Source organism: Idiotropiscis lumnitzeri, chromosome 5 (assembly GCF_059441095.1).
Source record: "Idiotropiscis lumnitzeri isolate Australia: NSW breed Sydney's pygmy pipehorse chromosome 5, RoL_Ilum_1.0, whole genome shotgun sequence".
Classification (NCBI taxonomy): Eukaryota; Metazoa; Chordata; class Actinopteri; order Syngnathiformes; family Syngnathidae; genus Idiotropiscis; species Idiotropiscis lumnitzeri.
In genome coordinates this window covers 26,539,427-26,562,443 of record NC_142395.1, presented here as the reverse complement: position 1 = coordinate 26,562,443, position 23,017 = coordinate 26,539,427, and the positions used below count along the sequence as shown (strand labels likewise).

Here is a 23,017-nt window from a genome sequence, read left to right as displayed (position 1 = left end):
GCGTCGCTTTCCTTTCTCAGGTCCGACCAGAGCCAGCAACACCCAGAGACGCTCTCGAACACACCAGAACACGCCGTCGCGGGCCGCACCGGGACCTCCAGGTGCTGCATTCTCTAAAATCAGCCATTCTCAACGTTTTGGGTTTAGGAGAAAGATTTTTTTACCTCATAATACTTACACCAATTAAACAGACAAAGATAACAACATTCGAACCCCCCCTGCATAAAAGAGAGAGAGAGGGGGAGAGAGAGAGGGAGAGGAAGAGGGAGAGGGAGGGAGGGAGGGGGAGAAAGGGGGGCCAGGGGGAGAGCGAGAGAGAGAGACAGAGGGGGAGAGAGACAGGGAGAGAGAGGGGGGGGGGGTGGAGGGGGGGAGAAAAGGGGGGCAGGGGGAGAGCGAGAGAGAGAGAGAGAGAGAGACAGGGAGAGAGAGAGAGAGAGAGATGGGGGGGAAGGGGGGCCAGGGGGAGAGCGAGAGAGAGAGAGAGAGAGACAGAGGGGGAGAGAGACAGAGAGAGAGAGAGAGATGGGGGGGGGAGAAAGGGGGGCCAGGGGGAGAACGAGAGAGAGAGAGACAGAGGAGGAGAGAGACAGGGAGAGAGAGAGAGAATCAAAATTTGGCATCACCCTAAAAGAAAAATTATAATAAGCCATATTGGTCAGGCCCTAATCTTGTAGCGCTCTCCACCGCGCAGTCACGCACCAGAACGGCGGGCTGAAGAACACCAATCACATGGCCAACACGCGGAACTCGCTCCATCAGCACCAGGGCGACGTCGTGCGCCCTCACCTCCCCAGCAACCTCAGCCAGCCCAGGGAGAGGGGCAGCGTGCGACCGCAAGCCGGACCCAATCTGGACTTTCTCAGGGTTCCTGATCAAGGAGCCGCAGGGTGAGGAATCTCAACACTCGTATGTGCGACAAGAGAGTATGTGCTCAGGTTTAGGAGACAATCTTGATAAAGGTGATTGGAAGCGACGCGTGATTCTGCGCAAAACACATTGCGGAATTGGAGGACTAGTTATGCCAACTGCTGAAGGAAGGCGGGACTTCCGAATGACATTCATTCGAAAAATGCTTTTTTTAAATATGGATAAAATATGTGCGCTTAATATATTTAATTTTGGATCATGCATTTTCTTTTCAATACATGCATTAAAGATCCACTTTAAAGCAAACAACCAAATGTCCTCCAATTCTGGAATGACCCACACACACACACACACATAGTGAAGACACGACTCCATTCAGGACGATGCCCAGCCGGGGTAATGTTGCTCATATACACACACAAACACGTGTCTTTAAGTTGACATAATTTGGATAATGTACTCTTTTTGTAGTCATGGAGTCAGTGGAGCAGCTTCAAATGGAAGAATGTGAGTGTTTGCTGTGTTTTGGGTGGTGGTTCGAGTTCGGTTCACAGTACAAAAAGGATTTCAATGACAGACGTGGTACGCCATGGCGACGCCTTGGCTTCGAAGAGAAACATCCCATAATAGCAAGGCAGCACGCTTTGCTTTCATGCTACTTGAGGTTGATGTTTGTATTTGTGTGAGTCTGCTTGTGTGAGTGTACGTGTGTGTACTGTCGCATTGTACACTAAAATTTGATTTATTATACCGGTAAAATTGGGGACTACCGTATAAAGGAAGTGCATATTGAGTATTTGATATATATATATATATATATATATATATATATATATATATATATAGGAAAAATATTTTGCGAGAATGCTTTTACACGATAATAAACCTGCAAGAGATTTTCACACTAGTCATTTTTTTTTTCAGTAGAATAGCATTAATGGGAATGATTGCATCTCAGCATTCACACAATAGTATGAATGCTGTATTATATGATGTTATTTTATTTAATTTTTTTAATTTTGAACACTGAATGATGAATGGGTGTGTCAGCATTTGCACTTTTTTTTTTTTAAACAAATTGCCTGCTTTTGTCTTTCAGCATTTGCACATCGAGAAGAGAAATATAGTGGTATATTTTTTATCCTCAGGGAATTAACTCATATTACTGCAGCCTACTGAGGAGTTGTGAGCGTCTTCATGTATATTCAATATTTAATTTTTTTCATATTTTTTTTGGAAGGGAGGCTGGAACGAATTAACGGCTTTTCTACGGATTGCAGTGCGTAATGTGGATAAAAGTTGTCTCTCGCAGAATCAGTGTATCAGAAGAATGAACAATGCAAATTACAACATGCAGTGAGACAGCTGATGGACTTGTTTTGGGAATGGTGCCGTTGTTACGCAGGCATGTGGGTGAAATTAATCCACGTTGTTCCTGTTGATGTGTCGTCGTCAGAGCTCACCGACCGACGACCGCCAGACCTCCACCAGGGGGGGGGCGACCCAAGCCCGCGCCCAAGCCCAAACCTCAGGTGCCCCAGTGCAAAGCACTGTACGCCTACGATGCCCAGGACACGGACGAGCTCAGCTTCAACGCCAACGACATAATTGACATCATCAAAGAGGGTATGTGCGCATCACGTATATAACAAAGAGATTTTAGGTTGTCCTTTTGGTCTCTTGAGTCGACCTCTGCGTCCAGACTGCAAATGAATGGCTCAGTTCACGGCGTCAAGCTCAATAGAATTAAAATAGTGACAATAAAAACATTTAATACTTTATTTTTGGTGAAATAATTGGTTGATTTTAATCATTGTTAGTTATTTTAGATAATAAAATACATTTTCAATTATTCTATATAAACTACCCAAAGACTGCTGGGCTTAGCTAATGGATGGACGGATTATTTATTTATTTTTTTTTTTTTAATGTGACACTGGTCAACAGCAAATTTTGATCAGGTATTGCTTTATGTGTTCCTAAAAGTATGATTTACATTTGTCAATTTTTTTACTTGCACATAAGTCGTGTTGCTCAACCTAACCCTTAATTCAGAAATATTACTATATTACATATTATTATTATAATATCATTATTTTTTATTGTAAAAACCTGATTATTTATAAATAATAGAATAAAAAAGTGGAATCATGTATACAAGAAAAAAAACTTTTCAACGTTTAGTATATTATATTATAAATTTGGTTCATTTAGTATTTTGTGTTATAGACGATGACGCCCCATGCACTGTGCGTTATAGCGAGCGGCGGCCAAGCCAATATACGTGCCCAAAGACATATCTTTAAAAAAGGACCTGCAACCATTACATTCTGGAGACGTAAAACGCAGGATTAAAGAGGATCATCGTCAGCAAAAACTCAATTTACAGTGTCAAACATAACAGTGTGCTGCCATCTTGTGGCCAGTAGTGGAATTACATCACTACAAACAATACAACAAGCACTGGGAATTATTCTTATTAATATAAACTATCAACTATACGGTATATGTGTACTTTTATTGTATAAAAATAATGATAAATAAAAAAATAAACATTTAATAATCATGGATTATTATTCAAAACTGAAACTGCCTCAATCTGATGAATGTCTCTTCATAATTTTTTTTCAGACGCTTCTGGTTGGTGGTCCGGACGTCTGCGAGGGAAGCAAGGCCTTTTCCCCAACAACTACGTGGCAAAGATCTAGAAAGAGGACGGACGAACCACCGGACGGACGACCGGAAGAGTTCCTCCGACGTTCCTCCCTGTGGAGCGTCAAGAAGCACTGTGGGATTTCCGGATGAATCCTCCACTACTGCCTTGCATAGTCCATGAATGTAAACTCTCTTTTGTCAGTCCACTTCCCCAACACAAGAGGACAACTTTCGTTCTTTTCGGAAGTGCTGAACAAAAAAAACACCAAAAAACCAACTATTTATTGTATTTATATATGCTTTCTGTCCTGGTCACCTTTTTGCTGAAGAAACCTTTCAAAGTTACCGTACGCATAATCTGGGAAAAGGCTGTGATTTCTGATGTTTTTTTTTTTTTTTTAAATCCTTATCATGAGATGATTCCTAAAAGATGGCGTCATATTTATTATGTGCAAAGCTCGCAGGGAATGGATGTCAAGTAGTGATTTTATACCGTTATTTTTATTTTTTTTTAGACACCAAAGATAGTAAGCATCTCTGTGTGTGCTGTAACCTGAGCACGCTGTCTGTGGTGTGTTAGCACTTTATCAGTACAGGTACTACTAGCGTGGACACACACTTTGTCGAGTCAAGTAATGAAGGGCCCACATGATTTTGTTTACACTTTTACACAGTTGTATTTGAGCTCCCCTTTCTGTAGACGTGTTCACGTGGAAATGCCGTTTCAACATTTAGTCCAGGAAAATGCACTAGTATGCTCTTTATCCTCACAGTTGTGGAATGATTAGGGCACATGAGTAAAGCCAGTAAAAACATGTTACTTTCACTTGTCTTTTAGTATGCCAGAGTTGATATATTTCCTCACGGGTGGATAATGAGAACACTAGTGCATGAAACCTGAAGCTGGATATCAAGGATACGGAATAAATGCTCTAATGGCGTTTCCCAACGAGAGCACCTGTTATTGTTGGTAAATGAAGAGTTTTTGTATATTAGTCTGAATGCTCACAGGGTCGCTTGAATGCTTCTCTCACACACACGGCGGTGATTCCTTTTTATTGTTTTGTGTTCACAGTTTTTTTTTTTTTTTTGTGCACTGCAAGATGCCTTTTTCTTCCACATTCCTTTTACTTTATGTGCTCCAAGTTGCTTCAACTGCTGGGACTTATCACTTTGGATCTTGGATGGTTTAAAAGCATCCTTGTGCAATACAAGACAGTAAATGACTTTTCTCTTTTTTTTAAATAAAGCATGTATTGTTGAAATGTTTGCTTTTATTTTCAGTGAGCGTGCCAGGAGCTAAACCTTGAGGGTTTTTGTGAATGCTGAAGAGCGCTCAACATTTCTCCAATTTAAACTGTGGAAGCTACGTTTGCACATTTGACACGAAACTAATTCCCATAGAAATTGAGACATTTTCCCCATCCTTTCCAGTTTGACAACCGAGTCCACATTTTAAACGGTTTTTAACATTTCTTAAATTCCCCCAGTTTTCATTATTGCATTTGACAGTGTTACCAAATCCGTTCTGACATTTTACTTATATTTTACAATATATTCTCCTGCCACTTTTCCCCACTGATTAGTCCCAATAAAATATTCAGCTCATTCAAGACATCTTGTAAATATAATTTATTGTAAATATCATTTACAATTTATCAGAGCAATATAATTAAAGCGATTTTTCATTTACCACCACCTTCCACAATTCCAACTAAAATACTTCAATTACTGGCGGACATTTTGCTAATTCGTGGCAGGATGTGATTTTTATTTTTACCACCCAAAACGTTTTTTCAATTTCATACATGACCTCTCACAACCCGAACCATCAGTCCCTCAAAGAACAAAGACAACAAACCACTCAAATCAAGAGTTATCCAAGTTTATTAATATTTTTTTTTAACTAATATAAATCCCACAGAATATGCTCCTGGTGCCTTTGAAGGGTGAGTGATGACAGCATGTATACCTGCTTTCAATAAGTACTGCATTTCATCACTCCATCGAAAATAATCGTCTTTTTTTTTTCTATTTACTGTATTTCAAAGAGTGGAAATACATGGCCTCAGCACGCTGTTGTAATCACAACTAATCCTGCCTTTTCTCTTCCTCTTGTGCAAGTCTATGCCAGTGAACACTTGTGTGTGTGTGTGTGTCATCTTTTCCCACTGCTGATGCTCAACTACAGACACTGAGTGACAGGCGGGGGCGGGAAACACTCTATATCTATCCATCTAGCGAGCTATCCGTGATATGACCACCTGCACACGTACCAACAAGCCCCGCTCCTGGATGAGGGCAGTGTGACATTCGTCTTGTGTGAAATGGATGTGACAAACGTGTTGTCAGTTGTGGGGCGCGAGGGCATGTGCTGAGAAAATACTGTGTGCAACTGTGTTTATGTGTGGGTTACTAATACAGCAGCTGATCTCTTAAACAGTTCTCCCTAGTTAGGAATGTCTAGGAATGCTTCTTTATTTTAAAAAACAAAACAAAACAAAAACATCTTTCACTAAAAATCCACATCCTCTTAACAAACTAATCAATACAATGATTGGTAAAAATGAACTCTGCCATTTTGTTGAGGAGGCTGACATTCTAGTCTAGTGAAGAGAGGCCTCGCGGCTTTACTAGAGTAGCTCTCCTCGCCTTTAAGCCCGTGGTACATGTGCAAACAAATGCAATTTGCAAGGATACATGCAGGAGGTGGAAGGGGGGAGGGGGGGTGGCGTTGTTATGACACTTGAGGGAACGATCCAAAAGCTACATAAAAGCTTTATAAATACATAAACTCTTAATTAAGGGAGAAGAAGTGAAAGGCGGCACTGTCAAGATGTTCCTAGTAGTAGAGCTGCGCAGGTATATTCATTGCCTTCTTTGGTTGACTGCAGTACTCAGGAGGAAATGAAGATGAAGATGAAGATGTGTTTGTTAGAAAGAGACACGGTTGGTGGGTTGGATGGGGGCGGGGAATACAAATCAAACAGCATCAACTCTCAGCAGACAACTGCGCCTCAATGTCCACTCTGCAGATGGGGCACTTCTTGTTGGTGAGCAGCCACTGGTCCACGCACAGCTGGTGGAAGAGGTGCATGCACGGCAAGCGCCTGCCAGACAAACATCGGGACAAAATTTGGAATCTTGTTTGAATTCCTGAAAAGAAACTTCAGCTTGTAGGGGCTCGTGCGTACATCACTGATTTGCTTACATTCAAGCATTCAAGTGCTGGCTCCGCCCCCTAGTTGTGTTGGTGCATTTTTTTACAAACTTTACTCTCTACAAATGCGTATATATATTTTATGTGAGTGCCAAAAGGTGGCCCATTGGGGCCTCAATTTGAGACACTCTTGGGTGTTCTGCAGCTTCCCTGTAGGTTTGTGAAAGCGAACAAAGTGAAAGAAGCCCGTGGACGTACCTGACGTCCTCCCCCTCCTCCAGAATGGACAGACAGATGGTACATTTCTCTTCCGTGTCTTCGTCCGCCCCCTCGTCTTCATCCTGCTTGCCATGCAGCTTTCTCTACAGGTGGAAAAACATTTGGAGACATCAGAAAAAAAAAAAATCCCACTGCGTTGAAATACAAAACAAAAACAAAAACATGGAATAAAGCTCACCTAAAGACACTGCTAAACATATTTAACTATATGCAAACATTTTATTGAAAGAATTATCTATTCTTATTTGGGGACAGAGAGAATGGTCCTTTTGTCCTGAAAAGAGGAGAAAAAAAAAACAAGGCCCCTCCCCCAAGACTACAGCTAACACTTGTTTCCAAATTGATTGGTTCATTATTTCTCACCGATTCAGGGGTTGCGTGCATATTTTTCCCAATAGAGGCCCAAGCTTCGGGGGTTAACTGTTGGTCAATGTCTCTCTCCAACACCTTCTGTATTGGGTGGCAGGGTGTTAGACGGCTCGTTTAGTTACACCTAGGGAAAGCCTTCCCCAACAACATCTGCATTCACAGCTAAAAGACACTACAGCACTTTGCTAAGTGAGTACAAAAGACCACTCTGTCCCAGAACACACGGTAACAGCCAAGCAGAACCACACAAACGGATCTGGACAATCAGAAATGTGCTCAATATGGACAGCCGAAAAAGTCTCACCTTTTTGTATTTGTGTGGGTAAGTGCACCTCTCTATGGTTCCCTGAGAGGCTCCTCGGTTCACCGTCCCCAGTCTTTCCTCTAAATGCAGCAGGTCCTGCACGGGACACGACACGCACACACTCAACGCTCCTCATTGCAACGCGCTGCTTCGTTGACAAACGCCGAATGTCGAAAAGGAGTATTGATATGGAATTAAGGATGACGTTTTTGCAGCAAATGTTTACAGTAATTGGGCTGAGTGTCACGAGGCTGCTGTCACATGTCCACATACTCAACATGCGACTCACAGGGCCCGGCGTGTGTGTTTTGAAAGTCGAGAGGTTTAAGCTCGGAGCCTCGGGCAATGAAGACAGGGATTTAAAGAAAGAAAAAAAAAAAACGTGCCAAATGGTCTTTGTCCACATGCGTTTGAGGACGACCTTTGAAGAATTCAGGCTAAGGTGGAGATGTTCTCATTGCCGAAAATATTTGTTTATGTGTTACTGATATCCAGCTTTTCTGCCTTGACGAGAGACTTTTTTTTTTTTAATCAAACAATGCAGTTTATGTTTTGAATTACGCTTTTTGAGCTTATAAATATTCAACAGTAGAAAAGCCTTTTTTTCCCCCCCGCCATCTGAAATACTAGCACGCATGCACACTGCTTTTATTGCAGGGTTCCATTTGCCCGATTCAATGTACAGAATCGAATGTTGTCACAATAAGAAACTTCTGACTAATTAAATCGGCTTAAAGTACTTTAGATAGTCTTTCTGGAGAATGGTTTGTATTTTTCTAGTACCGGTATACCCTGCAACTAGTGATGGGAAAACGAAGCTTCAAATTTGCTTCATGAACCAGCTGCTGTAATTTTTCGTCCTCTAGATGGCACTGTTGCTTTAAATAAAGGGTTTCAAATATGTCAACAGTGCTTTGAGCCCAATGTTGAACAGAGAGTGCCCTCTACTGGAGTCCCAGAATACTACAAGTGGTTCATGAAGCAGATTTGAAACTTCATTGACCGATCATCACCACCTGCAACCTTTGGCCAGACAGCGCTCGTCAACTAAACTGACCTGTCCTTACAAAAGTTCACGATCTGATTGTTGAAATCAGTGAACACTCACCTCATAGGTTCTTCCAAAGCCAGTCATTCTAGATGAGATGTATCGAATGTGCGGGTAGGTGACTTCAGATATACCAGTGTGCTGTTCGGAAGAAAAGCGTACCCGTTACTTTTAGCGATCACAAAATGACTTTTTTTTTTTTTACTTTTGTGGGTTCTGCGATCGGAATTGCGAGACGTTAAGACAAGAGTCATTTGCTGTATTATTTTTTTTTCCAAAGAATGTTCATTTATTTTTAGATTTAAAATATTTGCACTCACTCAGTCTTTGCAATATGTTTGATGCGCCCCAACTATTCTAATCTTTATTCCGAGTAATATTGCATTAGTGGAATAGGAATGCAGCAGAGATGGACACAAGCGGGTGGATTTTGCGGCTTAATTCAGATTCCACAAACGCAATCTTAATAACCAGGATGCTGTGGTTACATCGAACATATTGTAAAGAACATTTTGCGGTTGTTATGTTAAGTGTGCCACCGTGATGAATGAATATTACACAAAAGTAAGGTCACGCCGATTATGTTCCGTCTGAATCACTTTCTTTTCCATTAAATCTGAGGATGCTCACTGCGCTAAACTTGTACGACAGAAATTCAGCGCATGCTTGAGGGCGTCCAAAAGAAGAAAAAAAAAAATGTCATCGGGAAACAGTGCAATGTATTTGTGCTGAAACTTTTTTCCTCAAGGCTTCTCGAGTATGCACTTGAAATGCCCGATGAGCTTTTATTAATTGCTGATGCATAATTCATGATCGTCGCCACACCATCCTTGAAATAAGCGATGTTGTGAAGGGGGGGTCACATAATTGATCTAAGACACAATTCAATTAAAAGTCGCTGGTATTTATGCAAATGTATACTGATGTGTTACCATGAACGGGATGGGGAAGTGGTGCAGTCTGGAGGTGGGGTGGTAGTGGTGCAGGTGGGAGTGCAGATGCCCCGAAGGGTACGACGCCACGGTCACTCCGGCCTCAATGCCGAGCTCCCTGTTGAGAAACACATTTGTTACCTTTCAGTAATATCCACGAGGGCGAGCGAGAACAGAAAAGCGCGGAGGGACCCAGACAGTATCCGACACAAACCATGCGGTTCTCTGCTCTGGCTGGCGAGGGTGGGAAGACATCGTCTGCGGCACGTGGATGTGGTGCCCGTGGCCGTAGTTGGGGTGCATTCGGTGAGGATGAGGAGGGGGACGCTCGTGCGCTCGTCTGCAATGAACATACGGGATTCATAATCTAATTACGATGCAAAGGCTTCACCCTCGTGTGCATTAATAAGTAAGCAGTGCAATTGAGTTTTAGTCTCGATGAGCTCGCTGTGCTTCGTCGCGCCAAAATAACTTCAGATCAAAAGAATACACAAAAAGATTAGATATACACTGGGGTAGACAAAACATTTCGCTCAAAGTCAACATTTGATTTTTAAAATGGACAAGGGTAAAAAAAATTGTTGAAATGATAAGCTTTAAAAAATAAAATGTTGCCTCAATTCACTTTTCTTGCCCTATTATGACGACTTTACACGGTGGACTGGTTGCCAGCCAATCGCAGTAAAAAATACATATTTTTTTTTAATTCCTTATGATGAACGTATTAAGATGTCATTAATATATATTACATATTATTTGACAACATTTTGTGATTATTTACAACAAATTAACTTGTAATAAATGAATAAAAAGTAAAAGAATTCAAACAGCAAAATACATTTAACCCCATTCTTTTTTGTATACATATTTTTAGTTTTACAACCGTACAAAAATAATTTATAATTCCACTTGCAATTGCGGATCAAATGGAAAAGCACCGAAATGCACCAAGCGGGTACATATCGTGCACGCGCAAAAGATAATGTGGGCAATCAAGGAAGCCGCCTCAAATGTGAACACTTTGCACACCATCTTTTTTTCAAATGTCAGTATAAATACCCAGACTTGGTTATTTATTATTAATTATTCTGGTCAGAAGGATTTAAGTTTTTTAAAAAAAATTTTTTTTTTTAGCAAAGGTACGGGAATAATCATACCGTGTCATTTTTGCCGGCTAAAACGATACTGGTAACGTTACTTGTTGCAACACTTTATGCAAGTGCTAAAATAATACATAAAAATCAAAACAAGATATAGAATCAATGTGATGAAAGAAAGAGGGACTAACGTGGGGTGCTGCATCATTCTGCGCCTCTGGACCTCCATCCTCTGCAGCATTTCGTGTTGATGGAGCCGCTGGACAGATCCTAGTGGTGGCATATGGTGCGGCAAGGTCTGGTGATCCGCGGGCAGGTGCTGCCCCAGCGGGGCACTCGAACCGGAGAGGTGGTGGGCAGTTAGAGGAGGGGCGCTGGGTACGGTGTGGCCTGACGGGTGGGATGGCAGCGGCGGATGAAAGGAGTGGACGTTATGGGGAAGGACATAATCGCCTTGTGGAGGGGGTTGAGGTGTAAGTTGGGGGTTCCCGTGGGAATGCGGGCAGGCAGTGGAGGGCTGATGATGCAACGAGCGTGCCAGAGAGCCATCTGTGAGGAAAAACGAGGTAAAAATGAAAAAACAAATCTCCATTGTTTTTGCAGACCAGATTTTTCCAACCTACAGTAAGTTGACCATCCAACTACGAATAGAAAGATGAGCATTTGATCATGTTCGCACTTACATGAGGGGTGTATGTAATGTCTGCATGGCTGCTGTAACGGTGTTTGAGGCTGGGCCACCATGCCAGAGCTGAAAGAGTCCACCGGAGCTGGCTGGCTGGGGCCAGGGGTGGCCTGGGAAACGTACGCAGGAGGTCGTGAGGTGGACCCTGGGCAGCAGGGGTCAAAGGCGGATGTGCTGCCATGGAAACTAGCCCCGCTGCTTCGAACACTACTGTTGCTCAGGTCCACAGGCAAAGTTTGCTGTGAGGAGAAAAGAGGGACAAATTTCAATTCATCACTCATTTATGCTCTACTCGTTTATAATTGTCAATAATTGGTCGAGTATAATCGAATGAACGTCTCAAAGCTGATGGGTAAATGAAGCTTCAAATCTGCTTCATGAACCAGTTGTAGTATTTTTGGACTCCTGTGGATGACACTCTCTGTTCAACATTGGGCTGAATTGCCATTTTTTAAAGCAACAGTGCCATCTACAGGACGCAAAAATACAACAACTGCTTCATGAAGCACAATTGAAGCTTCATTTTCCCATCACTACTGTCCAGTTCCTGTTTCAACATTTATTAAATATCCATCTTAAGGTCCATGTACTTCTTTGTATCACTAGTCAGTCATAGTAACATTATAAGATGTGCCGAAAAACGCACACGGCAAAAGCAATAAGCAAAGGCAAGCACAGCTGAGCAAGACCCTGATTTGGATATCAAGGATGAAGTAAATGCTCAAACGACTTTTCATAGTAATGCAAATTAGGATTATTCTCACGACTATGCTAGCATGGAATGCCGTATTACCTGGTCGTGGTAATGAGCCGCGGCGTTGTTGCCGCCGCCGGCGCTATTGCTACTCCCGCCGCTCACGCCAGCACAAGGTGCAGGCAGAGCGCTGGGCCTTTCCACAGCAAAGCTCGGCTCTTGGAAAGGCAGAGTACCCGGGGGCTGCGGTGTGGGGTGGTGGACATGAAGGACAAAATGATGCGCGTTGCCGTGACCGTGCTGGGAGCCGTTGGCCTGAGAGGACGAGGCCTGCATGCAGCTCGAATGGGAGTGGCTGAGGGACAGATGACCGGGGGAGGGCCTGCCGCACGGCGAGTGCTGCTGACAGCATGACGGCAGTCTGGGCATGGCCGTGCCTGCGGTTTCTCCCGCTGAAGCTGACAAGCCCGGTCTGCTGTCATCTGGTGAGCAGAAGACAAAGGCATATGTTCTCAATGGCCTTTCCTGGATAAACTCAAGTTGCATCAATAATATAAATGAAAAAGAAAAGCATCTGCTGGCAACGTGCCGTCTTACCCTCCGTGGCTGTTCGAGTCGAGCCGCTCGGCCTGGGTGCGTGTATACTGTCGGGTATTGAGCCTGGGCAGCTCGTGGAGGGGCCTGCGGCATCATTGAGCTCTGAGGTAGAGGCATGTTGGGAAGATGACGACGACGACGACCTGACTGTTTGAGGGTGAATGCTGCCAGAGGTTGTTGGCACAACTGAGAGGTCTGAAGACAAAGACAAATTCCAGAGCAGATGTGTCATGTAGATATCGAAAAAAATTGTCTTGACATGACACTCATATGACCAAAACTAGAGATTTCACGGTCATATTTTTTTGCACCCGAGCCCAGGTCACTTGTTTTTGACAATACTATAAGGAAATTTGCCATCAGCCTAATATGAGTTCACAGTCATGGACGTAAACCTGTGTGTGTGCATGCGTGCATGTGTGAGACAAGAATGAATGCGTGTGTGCTGGTCAGCAGATGAGGCTCATTAGCATTCTGGTGGGTGCACGCCATCTACTTCACTTATTCACAAATTAATCTCCGTCTCATACTCAGCTCAGTCCTGTCTGTATGCTCAACATTGAACATTCATGTTTCAGAGATGAATACAAATGACCCAGCACCGTATTTTCCGGACTATAAGGTGCACATGTATATAAGCCGCAGCAGCTCTTTTGGATTTAATAAAAATAAAATAAAATGAAATAAAATAAAATAAAATAAAATAAAATAAAATAAAATAAAATAAAATAAAATAAAATAAAATAAAAAATAAAATAAAATAAAATAAAATAAAATAAAATAAAATAAAATAAAATAAAAAATAAAATAAAATAAAATATACAAGCCGCACCAGGTCGCAGTTTTCTATGTTGAAAATAATGAGTTGCGTACTACATGTACAGGTGCATAAACAGATTGTTAAAACAGTGCCTTTTAACACGGCAACTACATTGCTAATTAAAACAGAACAGACCCAAGAGAAAAAAAAATTTTTTGGGTGTATTTTCTGAACTACAGAGCGCCCTTACTGGTGAAAGAAAAATCCATGTTTCAAAATCTAGAAAAAAAATAGTGGCTTATAGTCCAGAAAATACAGTCGTTAACAAATATCAATAAAACCTGAGGCAAATTCAAGATGCCAGTAAAGCAGAGGGCTAAAAGTACAAACCCAACACGCAGGAAAATGTCTGTCTCTAATTTTACGAGCCCATTTTATCATCTAATTGTGTTTACAGTTTTGCGCCAAACAGAGTGCGTTTATATAGTGCCGCCTTTAGTGCCTTTCTACCTTTCAAGTGCTTTTATAATGTGCCTCAGTCACCCTTTCACACTATGATAATGGTTGGTGGTGCCGTGGGAATACGGAACGAGATGCATTAGCTCTTCTGCTTATTGGTAGCTCAGCTACTCTGGCCGCCCTGGATCAACTCGGAGATGGCTTGATGTGATCCTTACCGTCTTCATCGACAGTTAGGTCCACCACCTCCCCAGAATTCTGACGCAGAGGCTGGATGACGGTGGACAGTCTGTGACGTCCTCGGGCCTCCTGGAGACGGTTCTGAGAGCAACTGTTAGCCCAAATCCTGCCGAGGCCACCCAATGAACGCGACCTATAAACACAAGGGGCATAATAGTGACGACATATTGCCTTCGACAGAGGCACACTACCACGTTTTAGTTTTGAAAAAAGTGTATTTCTTGTGTTTAAGATGAAAAGAACATTGCGGGAAGTATTGCGTAGTAGAAATTCAACACAAAAAAAAAATGATTTTTTTTTTTTTAAATAACATTTTCAAAACAACCATCCACAAATCAAACGCACATACTGTGTTACAGTCCAACTACTTTGCAGTGCGATGAATGCTTTTAAAGATAGATGCATGACAACCTTAGGATAGTCTCACCTTTCATTCCTTATTTGCCAAGTTGTCAACTTCTAAAATTTTGGGCATGAATTCCTGTTGCGAAGTAATAAAAGGGACGCTACTCCAAACACACATGCCGCAAGCACAGCTGTCACCTTTTCTAGGCAACACACAGGAAAAGGACCACAACTCCCACAAAAAAATGTAAATAATTGCTTTTACTTTGAGGAAAAAAGGTCAACATGTTTGCCTATTTTCCGATATGTTAGACTAAACCAGGACTTGAATCATGATCCGTTTATGTTTGTGCATCTTCAGCATTAATTTGAAATGAGATGTATTTTTTCCCTTTATCCGATGTATCAATTAAATTGACAAAATAACCAACAGACGAATCGATTATGAAATGAATTGTTAGTTGCAGCCCTACTTTCACATCACCAAGTTCTCAAGAGTCTCACAGTGTGTCGAGAATATGTGCATTTCCCAACAGGGCCATAACGTGAACACAGGGAGGAGGGGAGAGCAAGTCAGAGGAGAGATACAGTAAAAGGCTGTACGCGCGTGTCGTAAAGTGGGATGCCATGGAGCTTCGTTGTTAGGGGAATATCATTACAACTCTCACGGGACCTTTCATAACCGACGGAGGTGTACAGGGAAATTGTTCAAGCCAAATTGCAACTGTACTGCTTCTTACATGACTGCCCTACAAAATAAGAGTGCGCGAGCGGGAGTTAAGGGGTTTAATAATAAATGGTGCAATGAGTGTCTTGTTTATTGTGACAAGGACATACTCTCTGCATTCACTTAATTTCATTCAAAACAAACGTAAAAGACGACGTTTTTCAACTTCGTGAACTTCACTCTTGCAAACACTAAAGGTCAAAATTGTGCGAGTGGTGCGCAGAAGAAAACGCTGTAATTGGTCAGCCTCCTCAGCTCTTCCCAGGGCAGAGTAACATACACAAGGGAATGGTCCTTAATTAAGTAGACTCGGGATTATTTTGTAAATATCTGTTTGGCACCATAAGCCCCAGAGGATGGGGTGGAAGCCTGGAGGACAACATTTCACTGTAAACAAGAGAACTAGTGGAATGGGGGAAGCTCAGCAAAGCCAACAATATGGCCTCGAAATGAACGTGCTACAAAGAGTAAGATTTGCTTTTTCGCGGTTTTTCTTTATAATGCCATCACAGAAGAGGACCAGAGCTGGTGAGGATGAAAGAAATTAGATGACACAAATGGAAACCAGGATGGCTTCTCTGTTCGGAGATTCTGTTGCTGTTGGAATACAATTTGGGTCGTTTCAAACACACACAGCCCAAAAATGCTAACCTCAGACCGATAAAACAACAGAACAGCAAAGACGGAAAACAATAAGGCGTAATGTCAGCACATTTTATTAAGATAATTGGGGCCACTTTGTTAAATGCCACATGACTTCTCGTCTTCCACATACGCCCTTTGGTAGGTCAGAACACAACAAATGTTATCCACCCTTCGGCGGCAAAAAGGTTCAATAAAATAGATGCATATCATGTGATTTGTTTTGATAAGAAAAAACTCAAACACGTAAAATGCAATCCAAGTAGTAGATTAGTTCCTAATGAACTGATGAAGCCAACTTTGTGTTTTCAGAGTCGCAGCGACGCGGACGGGCAATTTTGTAACGTCACGCATGTCCTGAGCTCAACTTGAACATGAGAACAGGGGCCGATCAAGTGTGTTTATTATTGATTCATATCGAGGATGCTGTTTGCTGTTAGCCACTGCGATCTGGGCGGGACCGCACTCGAAAGCATCCCACTGTGTAATTGCTGAAACACCGGAATGTTCTCTTAATGCATTGCTTTGCCCGAGAGCAGCTTCAACGAAATAGCCAGTAAACTGAACAACGTGTATTCACAGGAAAGAGGTGCTCCCTGGGAAAAAATAAAAAAGTCGACCCATTCCAGAGAACTGTGATAATATGTTGAAAATGTACCACCAAAAAGTAGAGGTGAAGACAAAGACCTGTTTATTCAATCTTTTTCAAATACATTGAAGAACTTCTTTCTATGAATAATAAAAAAAAAAAAAAGTGTTGCCTACCTGAAACCATCTCCAACCGTGACGATCTCCACCTCGCTGTCTGTCGAGGTGACGTTGATCTCCTCGCTGGCAGGGACAGCAGGTGCCGGAGCTGGAGTAGCCTCAATCACCACCACGTCTTCATCCAGAGCACCTGTGCACATGACGTGCGTGCCAATGAATCGACTGCTTTGGCTCATTTTCTCTCAAAGCAGACAGAAATATTTATTCAGTCACCACGAGAACGAATATGTAGCATAATTATCAGATGTTCAGTTTGCATATTTATGAGTCACTTTAAAATGCCCTTTAGTTCCTTTCCATCATCTTAGCTTCTTATAAAACATTAAGACAAACGTATAGATACAAGCGACTGTAAATGCTAAATTGCTTGAAGAAGTCGTTTTGTCTGATAGGTTATATGCGGCGGGAAATAAAATCACATCGTACCAGTTAGTTTTGCACTGAAGTGGTGTTTTTGTGCTACAACTGTGAGCGACTTGCCATGCAAAGGAAGTTCCTGATTCCCAAATGGGATTCGTATTCCGATTGTCCCCCGAGCACTGCTGCTTAGCACCTTCTGCAACTAACTGGAACTCTGGTGAGGCATTCACGTGATAACAAAAACAACACAGACTCGAAGGTCCCGTCCGGTGCACCCAGGACTGGATGTAAGCCAATCCAAAAAGGGTTTAGTATACTCTCGCTCGAATGTGGCCAACTAGTTGTAGAAAATTGACATGACAGATTAACAGAGGTGACTAACTTCATATCGAGCCGCCTACTCCAATGAAGTGCCTTGTTTTCCCCTCAGAGATTTGTTTGCATGCAAAGGCGCCACACTTTGTTCCACCTGACTTGCTGTCGCCAAGCACAATATAGATTTTCGCCTTTCATGTGCTCTCTTTGTTGTTGCAATTTGCTACAAAATAGAAACTGGCGGAGAATAGAAGAAACGAAAGAATTCTTTGGCGGTAATGCACCAAAAGGTTTTGCCAAACGCCAAAAGAAAATAGAAGAAGAAATGGAAAAAGAGGAGGAATTAGAAACTGAAGAAGAAAAATGGAAGAAGTAGTCGCCATAGCAACCGTGTGATGTATCGCTCTATTGTATTTTGGCATGCGGCTTCCGTCACAACAAGAATTTACCATTTACATATTTCATTATTATGACCTAGATTCGACCTTTATCCACAATGCGAGGCCATTTTAAAAAATAACAACAAACTTTGATGTAGTTCGAAGCAGACAAATTGGTAAACCCAACCTTTGCGACTCTTGACTGGGCGGGCTCTTAATTCGATCCATTAAAGTCATAGTGCAACTCAAATTATTATTTTTTTTTTTTTTAAACTTTGTTCCGTGACTGGGTAATGCGCTAACTCGTTTGAGACAAGGACGAATTCCAAAATGAACCACATCAGCACTCGAAGTTGTGATTGAAAACTGCTTTAAAAGCAAATTGTACAAGCTGTGATGGCTTCTTCAAGTGTTCATCAGCATATTGCGTCACATTGCATCACTTCAACTGCAAGAGACGCTATGCAAACATACAGTGGACACAGAAAGTAGGGATATTTGCTAACACTTTTTTTTCCCACACTGATACCAGTACGCAACTCTTGAGTACTCACCAACAGAGAGCAACAATGCCGAATTAGAGCATCAATGTGACTAATTACCTGTGGCTACTGCAGCACTATTGGGTTGGCTGCTGGTGCTGCTGACATCCACGTACAGCTCATCCTCCGCTTCGGTCGAGGAGGCGGACGACGAACCGCTGCTCAGCTCCTCACTTGAACTACTTGTGCTATTGAGTAAAGCATATTTTCTCCGCGCAATCACTTCTCGTTTCTTCCTCTGCAGTAGTAGTCGCTCCTTTTGCTTCTGCGTACGCTGCCCTCCCCCAGGAACTGATTTGACAAATCGTTTCCTATGCAGCGGCCGCCGACTGCTCAAACACGGCCGCTTCAGCAAAACCGGCTCCGCCTCGGGCCGCACCCATTTATGCGAGCGGGTCCGCCTCGTTCGACCCACGACGGGGCGAAGACTAACTCCAGTGGCTCCTGTTGTGAGGACGGGGGCTTTCTGTAGGCCCCCCGTTGGTCCAGCTTCCACATCCTCCTCAGAGCTCAGTGTCTCCGAGTCACCGAATCGTAAACTGGAGGATGGGGATGAGGCACAGTCACTAAAAGATGACTCATGATTGTGCTCATCCTCACTCGAGTGACGCAAGAGTTCTTCCCTGGGACGCTGAGGGGTCACAGAAGTCTCACTAAAATGGCCGACTTTAAGTGAACAGTCAGACGGTCCGGCCTGTTGGACCTTTCGTTTTCTGCGTCCGGAAAGGCCTCGCTCCGAGTCCTTGTGAGCCGCCGTGTCCCTCAAGGTCCGATGCCTCGATTCGGAACACAGGGTGGCAAACTCGTTGTCCGCCATTCCAATGACCTCCATGTTGCTAGGGAAGCTCTTTGCTGCCTCCATGGGCTCCGGATTCACCAGTGGCTCCTTCAGATGCTCCTGTCTGCTGGAGGCCTCAGACGGCACTTCACTCTTCATAGTGGCAGCTCTGTCCTCACCGAGCTAACAGAGTGAGTGTGCGGTTCCTATGCTTCAAACCACTTCATCTCACAACACCTACAAAAGCAGGAAAGAAAAATAAGACAGTTAAAGGCATTGTGCCACTATTTCTGACTTCATCCTGCCAGCCAATCACAGAGATGAAAGGTACGCGAAACAAACTTCATTCACAAATTATCTGTTTTATTATCAGCGATAAATTCAAGAAGCATGACGAGATACTCCTGAGCATGATATTATTGGATGACATGGAACATTAGATGCTTTATAGAGCCACAGATGTGCTCCACCCGAATGATAAAATCCTAACAAACATGGAATTAACAGTATACAAGCAAGGAATAAACAGTACGCGCAAAAAGAGAGTAAAGGTTGCAGTGTGACTTTGAGTGCTCAAAACAAGTCAAGGGGTTAGAGCAGTTTCTATTTGGGCCCCAGTTCTGCGGAATGCCTTACCCATCCAAATTAGAGTGGCTCTCTCGATAAAAATGTTTCAATCTCAACAATTTCTACACTCTCGCATTTGGTGAAAGCCACACCACGGCATCTGGATTTTGGCCTGTTTTCATGCCGCTTCCCCCACCCCACGCCCTCCCATCACCAAAGGGCGAGAGAGATCGGTGGTAATGAGCGAGTGAGGCTGTTGCTCTGGAGCATAATAGCATCATATCATGTGAATAAAGTTGCCCACTCTGCATCCATCGCAGCCTGGACATCTCTGATCCCTTCTCAATGATTCTTCCTGTAGTTTCCAAAATTGTCATTAGCCAGATTGGTGTCGATGTGGATTGAGTCTGTAAAGAATAAACTTGATTGCTCCGTGTGGTTGGATGCTACAATCACTTCGAATACCTGAGCTCATGGGCTGTACTGAAAATAGGAACAAAATTTTGCCAGATAAGTGTCAAGAAGCAGCACGGTGACGATCAACGCACTTCTAAAATACAATAAAGGTGTTGTCTGTTTAAAGGGCATAATCCACTGTGACTTGAACAGTCCATGAACTGAAATAAAGACCAAGACAACCATGAAAAGAACAGACTTGCACCAATGTTATGACCTTCAAGTATCAATTGCAGCATTCAAACTATTTCAGAGGGAATATCAATGTCTACTTGGAAACAAAACTGATTTGAGAACATTTCGACATGCTCCTGTTCACCAAGTAGTAGTACAACATATGGTTCAATACAAATTCTGGGGAATTAAGACATTTAAGTAGCGGTCGATACAGAACAGTTTGCTTGTGTCCACTTTTGGCAGCCATAAACACTGGAGCTCTCCGTGGATTTAATCAACTGAGAACTGTCACTTGTTAATTACAACATAATAAGTAGTAATAGGAGCAAATATATTTTAGAACTGCTACAACTGGTAGACCGACATATTAATCTGTGCATCAAGAGTATCTCTGAGTTACAATAAAGTTGGTGACCCCTGCTATAGATGTATTTTTTTACTGCATGTTTTTGCCATGTTGAAATTAGCTTGTTTTTAGGTGGATTCATCCCGTACAGTGCAGCAGCCCTAACAACCACCGGAACAATGGCAAGACCCGTTTTTGCGAGAATGACAACCAGTGGGTTGCATCTTTCCCGCCGTGAATTCCCGTCAACATTTTTAGCCATCACTTCTTCCACCTTGCTCGGCAACAAGTGTTCACAACAGCTGGCTGTTAGCTTCTACTAGCGGAAGCAGATTGTGGTAAAGCAGCAACAAGCGAGCTTGCGATGCGTAAAGACAAAGGGGCGGGTGGACAAATCCTGAACGCAAACAAACCGGCGATGACCCAAACAAATTCAGAGAGGAATCACCACGTTTCGTTTGTCCTCACATTTAACACTACAAAAGTTTAGTCTTGGAGAGTGTGCAGATTTTGAAGGTGAGGCCTGGCATGGTGAGTGCCGTGGGAGTCAGCAAACCGTTTGTTCAATGAAGCAAATGAAAGTGCACTGGCGGCTCTGTCCATCGCGGAACAATTATATTGTCATTAAAATACCTTCAAACTAGCGGCGGTCGGCTATATTAAATTATCTAACATCGATACGTTGTGTTGGTCATCAGGGACGTGCTGTTGTGGTGGATTAGCTCTGCATTGCAGAAGATACACTTTATTGTTTCATCTTTTTGTGGAGTGGGAAATGATCCCACTTTGAACATTCTGTCTTTGACGCATTGTCCTCTAGCATCGCGACAACTTATTTCAACACAGAGTGGTGAATTAGACAAGTGATTCCACACCGTTGCATGTTACAGACCAAACTAGCCACTGATTCATAACTAATTTATTTGTGATTTTCCTGCACAGTTAATTTGAAATAATCAAAACATTATTTTATCTGATTCATTGATAACTGATTACTCTATATTAAAATAATCATTAGTTACAGTTGCTACATTGCCTGTCTACATGTGTTGCAAGTATTTGTGTTCAAATATCTGTCGCAATCAAATTTATATCACAATACTGCAGCTTTAACAAAGGGGTGGACACAAAACAAGAAATAATAATAATATAATCATAAATGACAAAACAAAAGCTTACCCAACAAAAATACACTAAGTCCTTTCTCACTGGCACCTCATAAAGAGGTTGCAGTTTTATTCCTTCGTGTATTACTGCATTATTACATGAAATAAATGCTCACACTGCTTTGCATAAGGATTCAGTCTAGTTTGACATGCAACTAAATGATATGCGAGTCTCAGCTACCAAATTGAGAAGCAGTCTAAATGGCGTACAGCTCAGCATCGCAAGTCACCGGACACATTCTCTTCATACTAAGAATAAAGATTTATCCTCCCTGAGATCAAATGACGACATTAGGGTCAACATGGCTACTGATGCTGGAAGCAAATGTTTTCAAAAGCACGTCGAGCTGCAAAATAAGTCAATTGTGAAAGCAATAACTGGGTCCCTCGACCTATTTTTTTTTTTCAAAAAAAAGGAATTAAAGACATGTATTTGCTTAAAATGTACATATATTAGTCATAGCTTCTAAGGCGGTTGGTTAACAGTCAGCTGTCCGAATATCTCCCAGAAACGCTATCAAAACCACTATTAACTTGCTTTAGTGAGGAAACGCTGGAAACAAGACTTGTCACCTCCTCGGAATGATCATTTTCGAAAATAGTTGAAAGAGGAAAAACTAGATGGAGGAGCTAACAGCCACTTAGCATGTCGGATAGTAGTCCAACACAGAACACAACAAAGATTACGCGGAACGGTTTTCTGTGTTTTTGTTTAATTTTCAAACGCGTCTTTTCGTTCGACTGAGAGGTTAAAACCCGGCAAAGAAATTGATGACATGGGTTGAATCGGGCCATAAATCAACGTTAACATAGGCGATAACTCGGCGGGCCTACATAGAAGTCGCAATTGTTAATGGCTGGGATTGTGAAACTGACAACAGTCCGGATGAGAGCTGAAAAGCAGCATCGAAAGCAATGGGCCCTGAAGGGCTACGCGCTAAGCTAACGTGAAGGCTAGCTCAACTCCACTAAGCAAATAGACGATTGTATACCACTATTTAGACCGGCGAGCGACTCGTTTCAAACCACCAAGGACATAACAACATATATATAGTGTGTCTATTAAATAAGATGGAAATATCTCACACTGAGCTCTCGACGAAGTTCCCATTCCTGCCTCTCGAGTCGACACTGTTGTTTACCCAGCAGGTCGTTTGTTCGCTCTCGCTGGCTACAATACTGGGATTGTGTTCACAACCGCACGGGGGCGCCAGGTCGCAGCCAGGCGTTTACGACACTTTTACGACAGTTGGATTCGTTGACCTAACATATCTTGTGACTACGGGTTTTTTTCCCACA

At 42.6% G+C, this 23,017-nt stretch overlaps 2 protein-coding genes across 4 annotated transcripts in view; one reads left to right on the top strand and one right to left on the bottom strand.

Annotated features, from left to right (window-relative positions):
- Positions 1-4,790, top strand: part of myo1ea (myosin IEa) — a 43,787-nt gene extending 38,997 nt beyond the window's left edge. Inside the window, exons 25-29 of one of the 2 annotated variants that reach the window (XM_088295682.1) lie at positions 21-101; positions 695-890; positions 1,342-1,377; positions 2,327-2,496; positions 3,502-4,790. In XM_088295682.1, coding sequence (XP_088151808.1) covers positions 21-101; positions 695-890; positions 1,342-1,377; positions 2,327-2,496; positions 3,502-3,578 — 560 coding nt within the window. In that variant the 3' untranslated portion in view covers positions 3,579-4,790. The remainder of the gene's footprint in view (positions 1-20; positions 102-694; positions 891-1,341; positions 1,378-2,326; positions 2,497-3,501) is intronic. The other variant, XM_088295683.1, reaches the window with a different exon arrangement.
- A 606-nt stretch (positions 4,791-5,396) lies between these two features.
- Positions 5,397-22,925, bottom strand: rnf111 (ring finger protein 111). Of its 2 annotated transcripts, XM_088295684.1 has the most exons (15): positions 22,805-22,925; positions 18,289-19,243; positions 16,629-16,761; positions 14,128-14,282; positions 12,691-12,885; positions 12,193-12,575; positions 11,398-11,638; positions 10,906-11,263; positions 9,832-9,957; positions 9,618-9,735; positions 8,746-8,826; positions 7,638-7,733; positions 7,328-7,414; positions 6,944-7,047; positions 5,397-6,635 (listed from the first exon to the last, which is right to left on the bottom strand). In XM_088295684.1, the coding sequence occupies exons 2-15, from the start codon at positions 19,163-19,165 to the stop codon at positions 6,518-6,520; spliced, it is 3,072 nt and encodes a 1,023-aa protein (XP_088151810.1). In that variant the 5' UTR covers positions 19,166-19,243; positions 22,805-22,925; the 3' UTR covers positions 5,397-6,517. The 2 variants fall into 2 exon arrangements, with proteins under 2 accessions (XP_088151810.1, XP_088151812.1); XM_088295686.1 differs by lacking the exon at positions 7,328-7,414.
- Between the last annotated feature and the right edge of the window lie 92 nt (positions 22,926-23,017).

What these genes read in the sequence shown, in the direction of transcription:
- rnf111 (XM_088295684.1), bottom strand. Translation starts at nt 19,165, where the DNA reads ATGAAGAGTGAAGTGCCGTCTGAGGCCTCCAGCAGACAGGAGCATCTG. An exon ending in CCTAACTGTCGATGAAGACG is followed by an intron (nt 12,886 to 14,127) that starts GTAAGGATCACA and finishes CTTTGTCTTCAG; the next exon opens with ACCTCTCAGTTGTGCCAACA. An exon ending in GACTCGAACAGCCACGGAGG is followed by an intron (nt 12,576 to 12,690) that starts GTAAGACGGCAC and finishes TCTGCTCACCAG; the next exon opens with ATGACAGCAGACCGGGCTTG.